This window comes from Rhinopithecus roxellana, chromosome 17, assembly GCF_007565055.1.
Source record: "Rhinopithecus roxellana isolate Shanxi Qingling chromosome 17, ASM756505v1, whole genome shotgun sequence".
Classification (NCBI taxonomy): Eukaryota; Metazoa; Chordata; class Mammalia; order Primates; family Cercopithecidae; genus Rhinopithecus; species Rhinopithecus roxellana.
The window spans coordinates 38544398-38563367 of record NC_044565.1 but is presented as its reverse complement, the minus strand read 5'-3'; the positions used below and the strand labels follow the sequence as shown (position 1 = coordinate 38563367).

Below are 18970 nucleotides of genomic sequence, written 5' to 3'. Positions count from 1 at the left end.
TCTGCAGGACTCAATCGGTAGGCCTTGGTGGCATCCATGTGATGTTAAGTCTGCAGGCCTGTAAGAATGCAAAAACTTTGGGGGCATGGATACCTCTACCTAGATTTCAAAGGATGTCACGGATAGCTTGGGGGCCCAGGAAGAAACTTGTTCCAGAGGTGAAGTCACCACAGAGAGTCCCCACTAGGGCAGTGTCTAGTGGAGCCATGGGAGCAAGATTACAGCAGAGAGTCCTCACCAAGGCGATACTTACTGGAGCTGTGGGGATGAGGCCACCTGAGATACCCCAAAACTGTGAGCTACCACTGTGCAACTCCAGCCTGGGAAAGCTGCAGGCATGAAACTCCAACCCATCAGAGCTGCTGGGTGGACTGAGTCCAGCAGAGCCATAGGGGCAGGGTTGCCTGAGGCCTGTCCCTGCGGCTTTGCTCATGTGCCCCAATGTGCCTAGGATGTGGGTTGTGGAGCCCAAAGCGATCATTCTTCAGCTTTAGGACGTAATGTTGTTTTCCCTGTTGGGTTTTAGACTTTCCTGAAACTAGTTACTCCTTTCTTCTTGCCTATTTCTCTCTTTTGGAATGGGAATGTCAATCCTGTGTCTGTCCCACCATTGTATTTTGGAAGTAGATGACTTGTTTAATTTCACAGGTTCACAACTGGAGTGGAATTTGCCTTATAGTGAATCATGCCTTGAGTCTCACCAATATCTGCTTTAGATGAGACTCTGTACTTGGACTTTTGAATTAGTGCTGGAATCGGTTAAGACTTTGAGGTTATTGGGATGGAATGAATGTATTTTGCATGTGAGAAAGACATGAATTTGGGGGGCTGTGATGGAATGCTATGGTTTGAATGTGTCTTCCAAAGTTCATGTGTTGGAAAAGTAATCCCCAGTACAACAGTGTTGAGAGGTGGGAACTGTATGAGGTGATAAGATCTTGAGTCCTCTGCCTTTATGAATGCATTAATTTCACCATCTTGAGAACATGTTCTTTATTGGGAGAGTGGGTTGGCTATAAAAGCAAGTTTGGTCTCTTATTGCCTGCTATTTTGTCATTTGACCTTCTGCCATGGGATGACACAGCAAGAAGATTCTCACAAGATCCCGGCCCCTTGACATTGGACTTTCTGCCCTCCAGAGCTGTGAGAAATAAATTCATTTTCTTTGTAAATTACCAGTCTCTGGTATTCTGTTATAGTAGCACAAAATGGATTAACACAGCCAGCGTTAATCTACTCACATGTTCTTAGAATGCCAATAAGAATTATGTTGCCCATCACTTCATTTTGTGGTACCCTGATCCGGTAGTACTCAGAACAGAACTTAAGAGTTCTGATGGATAACGGCATGAACAGAATCAGGCACTAGACTGAGACTCTAGAAGGGTATGGTGCTGCAAGCAGTGATTTATTATCAGGTACTTACTATTGGCCTGTGGTGATGTTAAGGCATAGCATCTAAACTGACAAAACAACAAAGGCATGACATGTTGCATTGGTAATCATAGGTCCACGTTAGAGAATTCCAGTAAAATAAATTTGAAACAATACTACATTGAAGACTTTAGGTCAAAGTGGGACAGGTGAACATTAGAGTATTAGTCTTTTTAGCATGCCCTGTGACAAAGTGAAAAGTATGCATAAAGAAATTATGCTGCATTGCAAAGGACAAAGTTATTCAAGAAAAAGCACTTACGAGATTATTTGAGCTTTGAAGTAGCCACTTTTCCTGGAACACCACTTTTTTTTTTTTTATTATACTTTAAGTTCTAGGGTACATGTGCATAACGTGCAGGTTTGTTACATATGTATACTTGTGCCATGTTGGTGTGCTGCACCCATCAACTCGTCAGCAACCCTCAATTCATCATTTATATCAGGTATAACTCCCAATGCAATCCCTCCCCCCTCCCCCCTCCCCATGGTAGGTCCTGGTGTGTGATGTTCCCCTTCCTGAGTCCAAGTGATGTCATTGTTCAGTTCCCACCTATGAGTGAGAACATGCGGGGAACACCACTTTTTACTTGAAAAAACTAACTGTGGTTATTCACCCTTGGGTATTTGGCAAATATTTTATTGAAACAGAGCAAAGTGAGCCTGCCACTTAAAGGTAGGCAACTGAAATTATATGTCAGTGACAAAATTTGAGCTTTCAATAGAAAATTAGAGACCTTGCAATTGATAGTTTCCCAATGCTTGAAGATTTTTCTGATGGAATTGGTGAAGATACAAACAAATGTGATTTTGGGGGGGTATTATATATTGCAATGTGTCAATATCTGCATGATTCAGAGGATCGATATTTTTCAAATGACTATAATGTTGCAAAGTCATGCCTGGATAAAAGATTCATTCAGTATGCCTGATAGAGCAATGGATTTTAATGTAACAGAGTTTAAAAAGTTCCTTGATAAAGTTTCAGGCTCTGTGTTACCATTAGCCTTTAAGAAACTACTACTCGAGTTTTGGTATAAAATCAAATATGAAGACTTGAAATTATCTGAAAAGAGTAATTAAAATACTCCCATATTTTCCAGCTACGTATCTGTGTGATACTTGATTTTTTCCTTCATACACTTCAACCAAAACAATCTGTACCACACAGATTGAATATAGGACTAGAGCTGTCTGTTAAACCAGACATTAAAGAGAGTTTAGAGAGAGATAAAGACATTGAAGAGATTTACAAAAATGTAAAATAGAGACACTCTTATTACATTATTTTGTATAGAAAGTATATTTATTCTTCGTAAAACATGTTAATATATGAACTTGTTATTTTTAAATGAATGAAATATTTTCTAGATTTTTAACTTTTAGTAGAGTAAATATTGATAGATATAACCCACGTAAACAGTAGCTCTTTGAAGTTCTCAAATAAAGTGTGTAAAGGGTCTTAAGACAAAAACCCTTGAGAACTGTTAGTCTAAACTCTGCAGGTAAAAGCCACTGATTATCAGACTGTGTCAAAATTGTTTTTGGATATATGCTGTTTACAAGAGACAGTCCTAAAATAAGAGGAGGTTAAATGTCAGGAGGAAGAGGAGCCTGTAAAGAAGACTGTGGCTTTGGTTAGGGGATAATCTGTGTATGGAGTTGTCATGGATTTAGCTAGTTTAAGACAGGGCTCTTTTCTCGCCTAACTCTCCTAATTCTATAATGTCTCTGGCATCTGATTTGCCCACAGTGCTTTTGGAATAGCTTTCCAAGGTGTTACTGAAGTGGCTCACTGCCTTCACTCCTTTTTCCCCCGACATAAACCAAATGAAGGAATACCTATTTTGCTCCATTTCTCCACACACTCAGGGTCCCTTCTACCTGTTTATGCCCTTTCTGGCTTGGAGAAACCTCTGCCCAGCTGTACAAATGGAAACCGACTGTACAGTTCTTGTTACCTCGCATCTTTTTCTCCTGTTTAGGAGAGGTACGATAAAGCAATGTGCAAAAAATCTTGAACAGAAGAAACTAATGATGTAAAGGTACTTTGAAGTGTTATAAGTCCTAGAATTACACTTCATTCATTTAACAAGTATTTATTAAGCAATGGCTATATGCTGTGGTTCTAGGGCTAGGATAAAGTGGTGAGCAAGGAAACCGTATTTGCATATTTGCTCACGTAAGCTAAGGAGAAAAAGTAAAGGGGAATATGAAATATGTATATTGGGAGTGTGGTTGAAATTTTAGGTAAGGTGGGTAGAGAAGGCCTCTCTGGGAGAGTGAGTTTTAGTAAAAGACTTGAAGGAAGTGGGTGAGCTAGCCATATAATATGTATGAGAAGAACATTCCTAGTAATAGAAATAGCAAGTGCAGAGCCTCTAAGGGAGACGCATACCTGGTGCATTGGAGAAAGTAAGGAGGCCAGTATATTGGAGCAGAAAAAAAAGATAGAGCAATAGCATAGTCAGTAAGATCAAAGAGCAAAGTCAGGAAGCCCTGGTGGTATAGGGCCTGTCAGTCCAGTAAGGGCTTTTTGGCTTTTACTCTGGGGCAATTGAAGGCTTTTGAATAGAGGAATGAGATAATCTGGCTTTACCAAGATCATCATAGTTTCTGTGTTGGGAATAATTGCAGGGCAAAGGCAGGAGCAGCAAGATTAGTTTAAAGGATATTGTATTAATCCAGTTAAGAGAAAATACAGTATCAAGTACATATACAGTGTGCTCAGAATTGTGTAAGAGTGTGTGTGTGTTCAGAGGGAGGGGTGGTAAACTGAAGAAAGGGGTTTATTATAAGGTTTATTACTGGGAATTTTGCCCAGATTATGAGCGGCTCCTCAACTCTTTCACTTATTCGTTCCTTGATTCGTGCACTTTAGTAAAATATTCCATGATCTCACATTTGAAAATTTCTACTCCTACTTTCCTTATCACATAGAGAATATAATAATTTGGTGCTGTAAGTGATTTTACATAAAAATGCTCCTGTCGTAAAAGTGGACAGCAGTATATACACAGCAGTTAAATATTTTTTAAGTACCTGTGGAACATTTGTGAAAAATACAGGTGTACCATTAAAAAATTTTTTAATGGTACGCCTGTATAGGGCACTAACACGATGGAACTTGCAGGCTGGAAGTTGCTCTGGTTAAGTCAGTGAGTGAGTGGTGAGTGTACAGTAATGTCCTAGGCCTTCACGTTCACTCACCACTCACTCACTGACTTAACCAGAGCAACTTCCAGCCTGCAACTCCATTCATGTTAGTGCCCTATACAGGCACACCATTTAAAAAGTTTTTTAAATGGTACACCTGTATTTTTACTGCACCTTTTCCATGTTTAGATATGTTTACATGCACAAAACTTACCATTGTGTTAGAATTGCATGCAGTATTCAGTACAGTAACATGCTGTACAGGTTTGTAGCCTCAGAGCCATAGGCTATAGCCAAGATTGTGCCACCGCACTCCAGCCTGGGTGACAGAGCGACACTCCATCTCAAAAAAGCAAAAAAACAAAAACAAAAAACAAACAAACAAAAAAAAAACCTGCTTCAACCCATATGTCCATCAACAATAAAATGGATAGATAAATTGTAGAAAGTTCAATTCCTGGATATCCTTGTTAACTCTCTGTCTCATTGATCTGTCTAATGTTGACAGTAGGATGTTAAAGTCTCCCATATCAGTTGAAACTCTCCAGCAGTATAAGAGAGTTTGCATTGTTTCACATTCTTATCAATACTTGGTAATGTCCAGCTTTACAAAATATTTGCCAGTCTGAGAGTGTGAAACTGAGGCTTAGATACATGAAGAAATCTGCCAAAGATTAACCAGTGAATAAGTGCTGGTGCCACATTCGAATCCAGGTTTGTCTGATTCCAACTACAATAGGCTGTATTTCAAAGACATGGAAATATATAGGCTAAGTCTTTTTCTGACAATGAGAATAGTTACGAAAAATGAGTGACATTTTTAAATTAAAATAATTTTGTGTAATAACTTAGGGGAAGTGTTTCTGAAAATATGATTTTAGATTAACTGGATCAGAATCTCCTGGTAGTGGTGGTGTACTTGTGTGGAGGGGGGGATATTACTTTTCAGTAATCAGATTCCTAAGTCCATCTTTAGGTCTACTAATTTAGGATCTCTAGTGGTGGGATCCAGGCATTAACATTTTTAATAATGTTTCTTAATTTTGTTTTTGGTTTTTAATAAACTTTAAAGTTTAAGAACCTTTGCTGTAGGGATTTTGAACTGACTTCAAAAATACTGCCAGATGCACATACAAACAGATATTTAAACATAGGCCCAGAGACAGATATTCAGACAGATAGTCAACATTCCCTTTTTTATTGACTCTTATCTCCAAACTTTCATTTTCTACTAGTTCCTCTTACTCTTTTTTCTCTCATTCTTGTTCTTTTGTCCAACCCACATGTGATCTGAAGTAGCATTAGGACCCTGGCAACAATAACAGTAATTCTCTCTAAACTGTCTCTCCCTGGCTGATTCCTAGTCCCTTTAAGAAGGACAATAGGATCCAAAAGACATGCTTGTTTGAGTGCAGTCAATTATTTCATTCCTCTTATAGAACTGATTATAGCAGTGATGTCCATCTTGGGTGGGTACAGATTTAGACTTCATGGTTATAAAGAATGAAAATTCATTGAGTTGGGTTAGAGCTGTGAAAGATCCCCGTATTTTCCCTCATTACTATTCTTCTTAAAATGTATATTCTGAGATAGCTAATTTTAAGGAGAGAACAGTGTCTGAGCTAGGTGGAGAATTACTATGAACACCATTCAAATTCCTTTTCCCGAAAGGGAGCCATTATATCAAGGACATAGTATATTAAGGACACAGACTCTAGTGAGGTCCTGTGTTAACTAATATTGGGAATGGATATCATAGACTCAAAAGAGCTCTATTCTACTTAGCTGACCAGACCTCAGAAAGGGCTCTTTGCATTGTTCCTAAGCAAATAATTGCTTAGGTAGTACAGCTAATTGTATTTAGAATTTAGTAGCTTTTGTTACCTATTGTTTCAAAAATACTGATTTACCAGATGCTTAAAAAACACTTTTTTTTTGCCATGAACATGAGTTCAGCAGAAAAATTTTTCTGCATACTTTTTACTCTAAAAAACGGAATTGGCAGAATATGATAAATCTAGACTTTTGCAGAACCATTCTTAAACTAAGTTTTCAAAATTATGCTCATTTCTATATTATCTTAATTTTTATAGCTTATTTGGTTATAAAATTAAATAATTATATCAAGGGATCAATGCCATACTTTGTGAAACAGATTTGTTTAACAAAAACTGAAAATAGTATGTGACAGTTTATATCTCATGCTTTCAAAACAGAGGCTTTAAATTCTATATTATATGCGGAAACTGTTAGCTATTCTAAAGGTACAATGAGAGATTATTGTTCATATCAGTGTAATAAATTGATACTCTATGATCGTACTTTTTCATTTTGCTCATTGTCAGAACCTTGGACCTTAATCTTATTCTTTGATTGACAGTAGCGACCAGGGAAAGAACACTTACATTGTTTGGTATAGTCACATCTGTTCAACTTGATTCAGTTGAGGATATTTGCATATTCTTAAGTATTTCTTCTGAGAGGGCTTAAATCCTTCTCAAGTGCTTGATGCATTTTTGAAATTCATTCATAAGGTATCTACATGCACTAATAGTTCTGTATATTATTGCTGTGCATAATCTGACAGATAAGACCACATTTTAAAATAAGGTATTCTTTAGGGACGCTACATTACATTTTTACTTGTTCCGTTGGGTAGAAATATCATGGTTTTTTTTAAAGATTGTTTTAATATTTTGATTAAATTAGTATATCCTTATTTTAGGCAAATTTTTCAAACATAGAAGAAATAAAGATTTATTAAATAATAGTTCAAAGGTATTAATGGTAGTTTTTCTTACCTTGGTTTGAAAATTGAATAATTTTGGGAAAATAATAATAGAACTTGAATGGATGTCTGTTTGGCCTCCTTATTTTATAGAGAAGGTTACTGAGACTCAAGTTTTCTGACTTGCCCACGGTCACACAGCTTGAAAATTAAGATTTAAATTTTGGTCTTAACTCCTGTATCAGTAAACTACAAGAAATAGTGGTACATGATCTCTGATTTATGTTATTTACACATTATCCTACATCTAAAATTTTCCCTTTGCCATAGAACCTGCAGAGATTATGTCTTATTCATCATATCTTCCCAGAATTTACATGATGTCTTGTACAAAGTTGCACAACCAGTATTTTGCTGTTCTGTTTTCATTGTTCTCCTAGGCTATTATTCTGTAAAGTATAGTTAAGAAACACAATAGCTTTAGTAATGGAATGTTAAGTACTTTTGATAGCAAATAGGTTTCATTTTGTGTTCTGTTTCTGATGAACTGGCAATAGCAATGTTGAGAAGAATTCTTGAGATCTGCTGGAGTCAGTCAGTGGTGTCTAGGCATAGGATCAGAAAGTCAACTGTTTCTTTTATGATATATGTGATTTTATGGGAAAGAGAACTATGGACTGACACAATAAAAAAAAAGGCCTGGGGAAGAAATAAGACTCAAATTACAGGATACATAGGATTCAGATGTTTTAGACAAAAAAAAAAAAAAAAAAGTAGAATGCCACCAAGGCTGGAAGTTCTATAAATAATCATAGGCATTTAAAAAGGAGAAATATCATTAGGTTACATTAAATGTAATCAAAGCAAGGAAAACAACTGTTGAGTATTTGTTGATGCCTAGCCCTGTATTGGATCCTCTTCTCATAGTAACTCTGGAGTCTTTCTGTCCTAATTTTCATTCCTTGCTTCTCCTTTTCTGGTGTTTAGGGTTGTTCTAATCTTCTCTTGTTTCTGCCTGGGTTACCTCTTTCCAACTGCATATCTGCCTTACTTATAAATATAAAAGCTGTGATACAACTTCATTGTAATTTTATTTAGTTATTGTGTGATAGGATTTTAATAGGAGAAGGAAGTTTTCAATTATTATTTGATTTATTATTAAAATCGTACTGTAAAATATTTGACTATAAAATAACTCAAAATTACATCCTTTTTTTTTTCTTTAATCTTCCAGGAATCCCCTTCTGGTCGAAGGAAAGCTCTTGCTACTAGCAGCATCAATATGAAACAGTATGCAAGCCCTATGCCAACTCAGACTGATGTCAAGTTAAAATTCAAGCCATTATCTAAAAAAGTTGTATCTGCCACTCTTCAGTTTTCATTATCTTGCATCTTCCTGAGGGAAGGAAAAGCCACGTAAGTTTCTTTTGTCAAATAAGCTGCCTTACATTGTGTTTCAGTACACCATAGCTTTTGACTCAGTAGACTGGCAACAGTTGAACATCTTACAGCATACCAATCATTTTTGCCATTCTTTGTTTCAGAGGCTGAGTTAAGGGAACTCCTTCTTACTTATAAGTAGTCTCTTTTGACTCCAGAGAATGTACAGTAATATAAAAGTGATCACAGCTAGTTTCAAAATTTAAATTGAATATTTTAGGATATTTTAAGTGTTTTATATTTCAGTGTCTTCAGTGTAGTGGTGTGTACTCTGAAGTACACACAGTTCAATGTGTAGAACTGTTTGATGCAATTGAGACATGAGAGGAACCCAAAACGAAAAGTTTAGGATAAAAGGGATGAAATAATTAAGGGAACTGTTGCCAAATCATATTTGGCTCAGCCTTCCAAAAATTATGTAGGAAGGTACAGTTAGAAAATGATGGTAATCATTTTCTTTTCAAAAATCACTTTTTAAGTGCTGAGTCAGCATTGCACAAAGATTTCTAGATTCAGTTCTAAGTCTCTTTAAAGAGTAAAACTCTAATGTGACAAAAATGAGGTGAACATACCTACAAAAGGGGGAAAAAAGTAAGATTCACCCTGGTTATTGCATACAATCAAGTCAGGGGTAAGTGAATGTTACCCGTGTTGTGCAAGGGTTCGTACCTGAGTGAAGTGGAAGATGAAGAAACAGGAGAAATGGAAATTCTATACCTAGACTTAAAGGTGAGAGGAAAGAGATAGCTGTGAACATTTTATCTAATCTGAATCACAGTTCTGAATGTATTTGACCTATTGGAATGTGGTTACTATAACTGGCCATGTCTACATGACTGATTAGACTGGATTCTGTGCGTCAGTCAAATGAGATGTTTGACACTCATCTACATGTCAACACATGACTTGTTAGATAACAGTAAGCCTCCTTACTGGAAAGTTGGATTCTAAGCCAGTGTAGTAGGGAGACAGTGCAGAATGGAAGCATCTTAGTCTTTCGTCTCAGGACCTTAAATTATAGACTTAAATACTGAGTAATTAAAAATAAAGTTCTTACCCTGAAGTTTAAGCCAAAATAAAAGGAAAGGAAACACAGGAAGAAGAGAAACAAATTCAGAGAAGATCTTTTGAGGGTGGACTTCCTTCCACTGGGCAAAAGCTGTAAGTGAATCAGCACCATTCACGGGAATCTGGGTGAGAAGAAATTCAGCCAAACCAAATGTCTCAATTTGAATTGAAAAGGAATTCTTTCCGGACACCCTAAACTCCCTCTCTACCTCTTCCTTCTTTGCCTTGTTACCTTCCCCAAAGAAAAATATTCAGGGTTAAAATGTGAGGAAATTAAAGTGGTATGAAATTAAGCAAGTTAACTTTTTTTTTTTTTTTTTTTTTTGAGACAGAATCTCACTCTTGTCACCCAGGCTGGAGTGCAGTGGCACGATCTCAGCTCACTGCAACCTCCACCTCCCGGGTTCAAGCGATTCTCCTGCCTCAGCCTCCTGAGTAGCTGGGATTACAGGTGTGCACCACCACACCTGGCTAATTTTTTATATTTTTGGTAGAGGCGGGGTTTCACCATGTTGGCCAGGCTGGTCTTGAACTCTTGACCTTAAGTGATCCGCCCACCTTGGCCTCCCAGAGTGTTGGGATTACAGGTGTGAACCACTGCGCCCAGCCAGCAAGTTAACATTTTAAGAATGACATTTTGAAATTGTCTCCTGTTGATAAGAGAGCAATTTGTAAGACATTCACGTAAGGTAATACAACTTTTTTGCTCGTGAAAACTTTGTGTCACTAAATTTATTTTTAAAAGGGGAAATGACTTTGTTAACTCTAAGGTTTATATGAGATAAGATGCAAAGAATTTTTTAAAACCAGTTTAGTCTGTAAAGCCATACTATATTTAGAAGATAATGGCATATTAAGCATTACTTTACAAAGAAACAGTATCTTAATTTGACTTTCTGAATTTGGGGGAGGTGTAGCAAAGTAAAAATTAATTTGTAAATAATAGATATATATTTCATTCACTGTAGTTTATTTGAAATTTAAGGTGAAAATAGTACATGATGAAAATATAAATGATTTGACTTTTAGAATACTTAATATAAAGTTTATAAATTTCTACTTAAAATACTTAAAACATTTTAAAAAGTTTATATTTATCAAATACATGGTATTTAACTTACAGTCAGCCAAGGTAATTTTTTTATCTTATAACTCTTAAAACTGTTTGACTGTGTTTTTAAAGTGCTTTTCCTGCTGTAAGAGTTTCTTCACTTTTGGGAGGTTATAGCCCTGTTGGAAAAACAATGCACATTTAAACAAGATTTAAGTGTGATTTACAGGGGTTTACCACTTTGTTTCCCTGTTACCCACAAACTCAAAAGCCTACATGGACCTCAGATTTAAAATCTTGTTCTAATTCCTTTGGGAAGTTTGAATACTTTAAACTCTAGATCTTATCTGATTTGCAAACTGTCTCGCTATTTTTTGAAACAAGTTTTTGTTTCCAGACTTAATGCTCAGGAAACCGTATTTTAATTCCTTGAAGAAAATTTTAGGCAAGGCACAGTGGTTCACACCTGTAATCCCAACACTTTGGGAGCCTGAGGTGGGAGAATCACTTGAGCCCAGGAGTTTGAGACCAGCCTGAACCACAATGGCAAGACCCCCACTCTACAAAAATTTTAAAAATTAGCTGGGCATGGTGCTCCACGCCTGGGGTCCCAGCTACTCAGGAGGCTAAGGTGGGATGATTGCTTGAGTCCAGGAGGATGCAGTGAGCCATGTTCACACCGTTGCACTCCAGCCAGCCTGGCTTATAGAGTGACCCTGTCTGAAAAAAAAAGAAAAGAATATTTTAGTCTTCCATATATATCTACAGCACAGAATTGAACTAATTCCTAACCAGTTAAGTTTTTTATTATTATTTTATTTCAATCATTACGGGGAAACAGGTAGTGTTTGGTTGCATAGGAAAGTTCTTTAGTGATGATTTCTGAGATATTGGTGCACCCATCTCTTGAGCAGTGTACGCGGTACTCAATATGTAGTCTTTCATCCCTCACACCCCTCCCACTCTTCCCCGCAAGTCTCCAAAGTCCATTATATTATTATTATGCTTTTGCATCCTTGTAGCTTAGCTGCTACTTAAATGTGAGAACATACGATGTTTGGTTTTTCATTCCTGAGTTACTTCACTTAGAATAATGGTCTCCAGTTCCATCCAGGTTGCTGCAAATGCCATTATTTTGTTCCTTTTTAAGGCTGAGTAGTATTCCATGTTTGTGTGTGTGTGTGTGTGTGTGTGTGTATAGTAGTAGTCCATGCTGTGTGTGTGTGTATATATATATACACACACACCACATTTTCTTTATACACTCGTTGGTCAATGGGCTTTTAGGCTGGTTCTATATTTTTGCAATTGCAAATTATGCCACTATAAACATTGCATGTGCAGGTATCTTTTTCCTGTAATAACTTATTTTTTTCTGGGTAGATACCCTGCAGTGGGATTCCTGGATCAGACAGTAGTTCTACTTTTAATTCTTTAAGGAATCTCCATACTGTTTTTCATAGTGGTTGTACCAGTTTACATTCTTACCAGCAGTGTAAAACTGTTCTCTTTTCATCACATCCATACCAACATCTATTTTTTTTTTATTCTTAAATTATGGCCACTATTGCAGGAGTGATGTGGTATCTCGCTGTGGTTTTGATTTACATTTCCCTGATGATTAGTGATGTTGAGCGTTTTTTCATGTTTGTTGGTCATTTGTATATCTTCTTTTCTTTTTCTTTCTTTTTTTTTTTTTAGACAGAGTCTCACTCTGTCACCCAGGCTGGAGTGCAGTAGCGCATTCTTGGCTCACTGCAACTTCTGCCTTCTGGGTTCAAGTGATTCTCCTGCCTTAGCCTCCTAAGTAGCTTGGATTACAGGCGCATGCTGCCATGTCCAGCTAATTTTTGTTTTTTTAGTAGAGACGGTATTTCACCATGTTGGTCAGTCTGGTGATGAACTCCTGACCTTGTGAGCGCCCGCCTCGGCCTCCCAAAGTGCTGGGATTACAGGCATGAGCCACCACGCCCGGCCCATATATCTTCTTATAAGAATTGTCTATTCATGTCCTTAGCCCACTTTTTGATGGGATTATTTCATTTTTTTCTTGCTGATTTGTTTGACTTCCTTGTAGATTTTGGATATTAGTCCTTTGTTGGATGCATAGTTTGTGAATATTTTCTCCTACTCTGTGAGTTGTCTGTTTATTCTGCTGATGATTTCTTTTGCTGTGCAGAAGCTTTTTAGTTTAATAAGGTCCCATCTATTTGTTTTTGTTGCATTTGCTTTGGGGTTCTTGGTCATGAACTCTTTGCTTAAGTCAATACCTAGAAGAATTTTTCCAGTGTTATCTTCTAGAATATTTATGGTTTCAGGTTTAGATTTAAGTCTTTGATCTAACCAGTTAATTTTTAATCTTATTAGCTCTTTACTAATTAAGCATGCCATTTAAAAATTAATGAATATGAGTATTTAGATTTTTCAATATTCTTGTACAACTGATAAGAAAGACTTATTGACATACTTTATAGAAAGAAGGAATTTATTATTTTCTTAAGAACCATCATTTTTCTAACTGTCATTTAATACAATGTGTTATATTTTGAATCACTGATGTAGAGACGAAGACATGCAAAGTTTGGCTAGTTTGATGAGTATGAAGCAGGCCGACATTGGCAATTTAGATGACTTTGAAGAAGATAATGAAGACGATGATGAGAACAGAGTGAACCAAGAAGAAAAGGCAGCTAAAATTACAGGTTGGTTTTATTAGCGTTAAACTAAAAGTCTGTCTTTTGTTGCAGAGTTCAAAAACTCATTCTCATTTCCCAGGAAAAAACAATTCTACTTATTAGGGCTTTTTTTTTTTTCTTTAAGCTTTTCTGCAATAAAATATACCATATAGTTCTCTGAAAACTTTCTATGCTGTTTATAATAGATTTTAGTAGTTTGAGATCAAGTACAAGGATGGTCAAAATAACGAAAAACAATATTGAATTATAGTACAAAGCAACCTAAATCTGGTCATACTTATTTTGTCAATGTGTGGATGAAACCTTACGTGTAAGTAAAGATCAGCCTGTAAAGGATAATAGGACACAATAAGGAGATGGATTGGCCAGCTTCTTCTATTTCATATTCATTTATTTACTTGAATTATGTGGACATTCTGTTTTTCAATTTGTATATCTCATGTATTCTGGTATTGAAGCTTCTATGCAGGTATTCCTTCAAGCTGGTTTGATCAAGCTAGGAAGATGTTAAGTGGTTAGAACTTTTTATTAATTGGTCAATAAATATTTATTGACAATTTGGCTATCACACTTAAGAAATTGATGTTATACTTCTATTATTGCAGTGAAAATTAAGCACAATTTACATATTCTTTTAGTTAATTAATTGCTCTAAATTCGTGAATTGATGTCCCTTCACTTCTGTCATCTGTTTACCTCTTGGTGATTTTTTCAAATTCATTTGGGCACTTTGTCACTCATCTTTTGGTTCTGCCTCAACTCCTGCTATCATGTGGGGGATTTCCATTTACCCCATGGATCACTCATTTAACTACTCAGCTAAAAAGTTCTGTGACTTTCTTGACTCTGATGACCTTCATTTCCATTCCACAACAAGAAATCTATCATAAGGAACTGCTCAGACTTGTGTGCAAAATTAGATGTTTTTTCATGTGTAAATTTTATTGTTTTCTAATTTGTGATTGTAGTTTTGATTTATTATTGGGCCCAACCATGTTTTGGAGAGTGTGTTTTACCATGTGCTTTATTTGTTTCTAGTTTGTTTGCTTATTCATTCAAATAAAATTCAAAAGTCTCTTGAATCTCAAATGTTTTAAGAATTGTATTGAGGTTTTTTTATTTGTAGTCTAGATATATGATTTATACATTTTCTTTCTTTTTTTTTTTTTTTTTTTGAGACGGAGTCTCGCTCTGTTGCCCAGGCTGGAGTGCAGTGGCCGGATCTCAGCTCACTGCAAGCTCCGCCTCCTGCGTTTACGTCATTCTCCTGCCTCAGCCTCCCGAGTAGCTGGGACTACAGGCGCCCGCCACCTTGCCCGGCTAGATTTTTGTATTTTTTAGTAGAGACAGGGTTTCACCATGTTAGCCAGGATGGTCTCGATCTCCTGACCTCGTGATCCACCCGTCTCGGCCTCCCAAAGTGCTGGGATTACAGGCTTGAGCCACCGCACCTGGCTGATTTATACATTTTCTTTTCTTTTCTTTTCTTTTCTTTTTTTTTTTTGGAGGCAGACTCTTGCTCTGTCGCCCAGGCAGGAGTGCAGTGGCACGATCTCGGCTCACCGCAAGCTCCACCTCCCAGGTTCACGCCATTCTCCTGCCTCAGCCTCCCGAGTATCTGGGACTACAGGCGCCCGCCACCACACCCAGCTAATTTTTTTGTATTTTTAGTAGAGACGAGATTTCACCGTGTTAGGGTGGTGTGGATCTCTTGACCTTGTGATCCGCCCATCTCGGCCTCCCAAAGTGCTGGGATTACAGGCTTGAGCCACCGTGCCCGGCTACGTTTTCTATAAATATATTTTTACATGTATATTCTATTTGTTGCATTTATCATTAGAATCAACTTCTCATTACAGGTATAGCTTGTTTTACTGAACTTTGCTTTATTGCACCTCACAGATTTTTTTTTTTTTTTTTTTTTTTTACAAATAGAAGATTTTTGGCAACCCTGCATTGAGCAAGTCTATCAGCTTAGTCTATCAGTCTTACCAGCAGCATGTGCTCACTTCGTTTCTCTGTGTCTCTGTGTCAGTTTGGTAACTTTTGCAATATTTCACACTTTGTCATTATTGTTATATCTGTTATGGTGATCTGTGACCAATGATCTTTGATGTTACTATTGTTCTTATTTTGAGGTGCCATGAATTGCACCCATATAAGTGTGTTCTGACTGCTCCACCAACTAGCTGTTCCCTGTCTCTGTTCCTCTCCTTGGGCCTCCTCATTCCCTGAGACATAACAATGTTGAAATTAGGCTAGTTAATAACCCTGCAATGCCTGTGGGTGTTTAAGTGAAAGGAAGAGTTGCATGTCTTTTCCTTTAAATAAAAAGCTAGAAATGATTAAGCTTTGTGAGGAAGGCATGTCTAAACCAAAGATAGGCCGAATGCAAAGGCCTCTTGTGCTAAACAGTTAAACAAGTTGTGAATGCAAGGAAAAAATTCTGGAAGGAAGTTAAAAGTTCTACCCCAGTGAACACATGAAAGATTTAAAAAATGTATAAAACCTTATTGCTGATACAGAGAAAGCTTTAATGGTCTCGATAGAATATCAGACCAGCCATAGCTTTCCCTTAAGCCAAAGCCTAATCCAGAGCAAGGCCCTAACTCTGTTCAATTCTGTGAAGGCTGAGAAAGGCGAGGAAGCTGCAGAAGAAAAGTTTGAAGCTAGCAGAGGTTGGTTCATGTGGTTTAAGGAAAGAACTCATGTCCATAACATGGAAGTGCGAAGTAAAGCAGTAAATGCTGATATAGAAACTGCAGCATGTTATCCAGAAGATCTAACCAAGATCATTGATGAAGCTGGCTACATAAAAACACAGATTTTACATATGGACAATACAGCCTTCTATTGGAAGAAGATACCATCTAGGAATTTCATAGCTAGAAGGGCAAAGTCAACACCTGGCTTCAGAGCCTCAAAGCTTCAAATGGCAAATTGACTCTCTTGTTAGCATATCTTTTTATAGCATGGTTTACTGAATATTTTAAGTCCATTGTTGAGATCTGCTGTACAGAAAAAGATGCTTTCCAAAACATTACTACTCATTCCTTTTTAGCATGCTCCCTAAAAAAGCAACACCACTGCTCATTGACAGCGTACCTGGTTGCCCAAGAGCTGTGGTGGAGATGTACAAGGAGATTCGTGTTGTTTCTGCAGCACATAGTTCAAGGAGTAATTTTGGCTTTCAAGTCTTATTATTTAAGAAATACATTTTGTAAGGTGTAGCTGTCATAGGTAGTGATTCCTCTGATGATCTAGGCCAAGTAAATTGAAAACTTCTTGGAAAGGACTCACAGTTCTAGATGCCATTAAGAATTTTGTGATTCATGGGAGGAGATCAAAATATCAACATCAACAGGAGTTTGGAAGATGGAAGAGGCTGATTACGATCCTCGTGGCAGACTTTAAGGGTTTCAAGACTTCAGTGGAGGAAGTAATTCAGTTGTGGTGGAAAAATAGCAAGAGGACCAGCATTAGAGGTGGAGCCTGAGGATATAACTGAATTGCTGCAATCTCATGATAAAACTTGAATGGATGAGGAGTTGCTTCTCTGGATGAACAAAGAAAGTAGCTTCTTGACATGGAACCTACTTCTGGTGAAGGTGCTGGGAATGTTGTTGAAATGACAGCAAAGGATTTAGAATATCACATCAACTTTGATAAAGTAGTGGCAGTGTTTGAGAGGATTTATTTCAATTTAGAAAGAAGCTCTACTATGGGTAAAATGTCAAACAGCATTGCACGCTACAGAGAAATTTTTAGTGAAAGGAAGATTCAATTGATGCAGCAAACTTCGTTGCTGTCTTATTTTAAGAAATGGCAACAAGTATTTTAAGGAATTACCCAACCTTCAGCAACCACCACCCTGATTAATCAGTAGCCATCAACATCAAGGCGGACCCACCAACACCAAAAAGATTATCACTCACTGAAGGCTCAGATGATTGTTAGCATTTTTAAATTAAGGTATATATGTTGTTGTTAGGCATAATGCTATTGCACATTTAATAGACTATAGTATAAACATAACTTTTATATGCATTGGGAAACCAAAAAGTTTTTGTGACTTGCTTTATTGCAATATTCGCTTTATTGTAGTGATCTGGAACCAGACTAGCAATATGTCTGAGATTGTACCTGTACAGTTGAGGCTGAAACAGCATGGATTGAACTGCATGGGTCCACCTATACATGATGTTTTTTCAACCAAACACATAGAAAATGCGGTATTCACAGTGTACAAAACCTACATACATATGGAGGGGCCACTTTTCATATATGTGGGTTCTGAAGGGCCTGCTTTGGGACTTGATGTATGGATTTTGGTATAGACAGGGTTCCTGGAAGCAATCCTCCATCTATGCCAAGGAACGACTGTATATATATATCTTTTTTTATAGTTTATTTTTTAAAGACAGAAAACTTCACTGCCAAATTATTTATTCTATAAAAGTTTATTATCTTAAAGCCTGATAATTTGTATCGGTTTGCCCCATTTAATGCCTCTTGCCTTGAAATTTTGCCTGTTGATATTTGTAAACAATGGTTTTTTTAGATTTTTATTTTCTTGGCGTATTTGTCACTTGATTTTTAACCTATCTGTGTTATTTTAAGTGCTTCTTTTATATACAGCATTTGGTTGATTTAACTTGATAGGCTTTGCCCTTCAACATTGTATTTCTTGATAACTGATATACTTATGTGTATTTGTATTACTTTATTTATACTTTTATTTTGGGGCCTTTTCTTATTTTTTCCACCTATCCGTTACATGTTGCTTTTCTTCGATTTTCTGTTTTTAAACATTTTTCATAGAATAACTTAGAAGGTATATAACCTATTTTCATTTTAGGCTCGTATTCTCTCTAATAAATAAATAAACCAGACAGAAAAATGAGTAAACTTTTATTTCTCTACTTACATTAAAAATAAAGCAAAATTTATTGACTCTTTTCTTGTAGAATGAGAGATGCAGTCTGATTCTCTTCTTAACTTTATTTAAACCCTTCCCTCCAACCCCTGTTGGCTTTTATGTTTATTTCAATAACACTTTGCTAATTCTTTTCAATAGTATATACTGACATTTGCATTGTATTTTATGATGATGTCAGCAACAATTTTTTAAATGTGATATCTTTTTCATCTTTGAGTTTTGGTCCCTTCCCTTCCCTCCCCTCCCCTCCCCTCCCCTCCCCTCCCCTCCCCTCCCCTCCCCTCCCTTCCCTTCCCTTCCCTTCCGTCTTCTCCTCCCCTCCCTCTCCTCCCCTCCCTTCCCCTCCCTTCCCTTCCCTTCCGTCTTCTCTTCTCTTGTCTTTTCTTTCTTCCTTTTTCTTTCCTTTCTTTCTTGTTTTGGTTATTTGGCTATCTGGAGTATTTCCGGAAGAATAAGTG

The 18970-nt window shown here is 37.0% G+C and overlaps 1 protein-coding gene across 8 annotated transcripts in view; it reads left to right on the top strand.

The window, feature by feature from the left end:
* Positions 1-18970, top strand: part of EHBP1 (EH domain binding protein 1) — a 352471-nt gene that overhangs the window by 111290 nt on the left and 222211 nt on the right. For all 8 annotated transcript variants that reach the window (XM_030921086.1, XM_030921089.1, XM_010369131.2 and 5 more), the window contains 2 exons: positions 8553-8734; positions 13440-13579. In XM_030921086.1, the coding sequence (XP_030776946.1) occupies positions 8553-8734; positions 13440-13579 (322 nt within the window). The remainder of the gene's footprint in view (positions 1-8552; positions 8735-13439; positions 13580-18970) is intronic.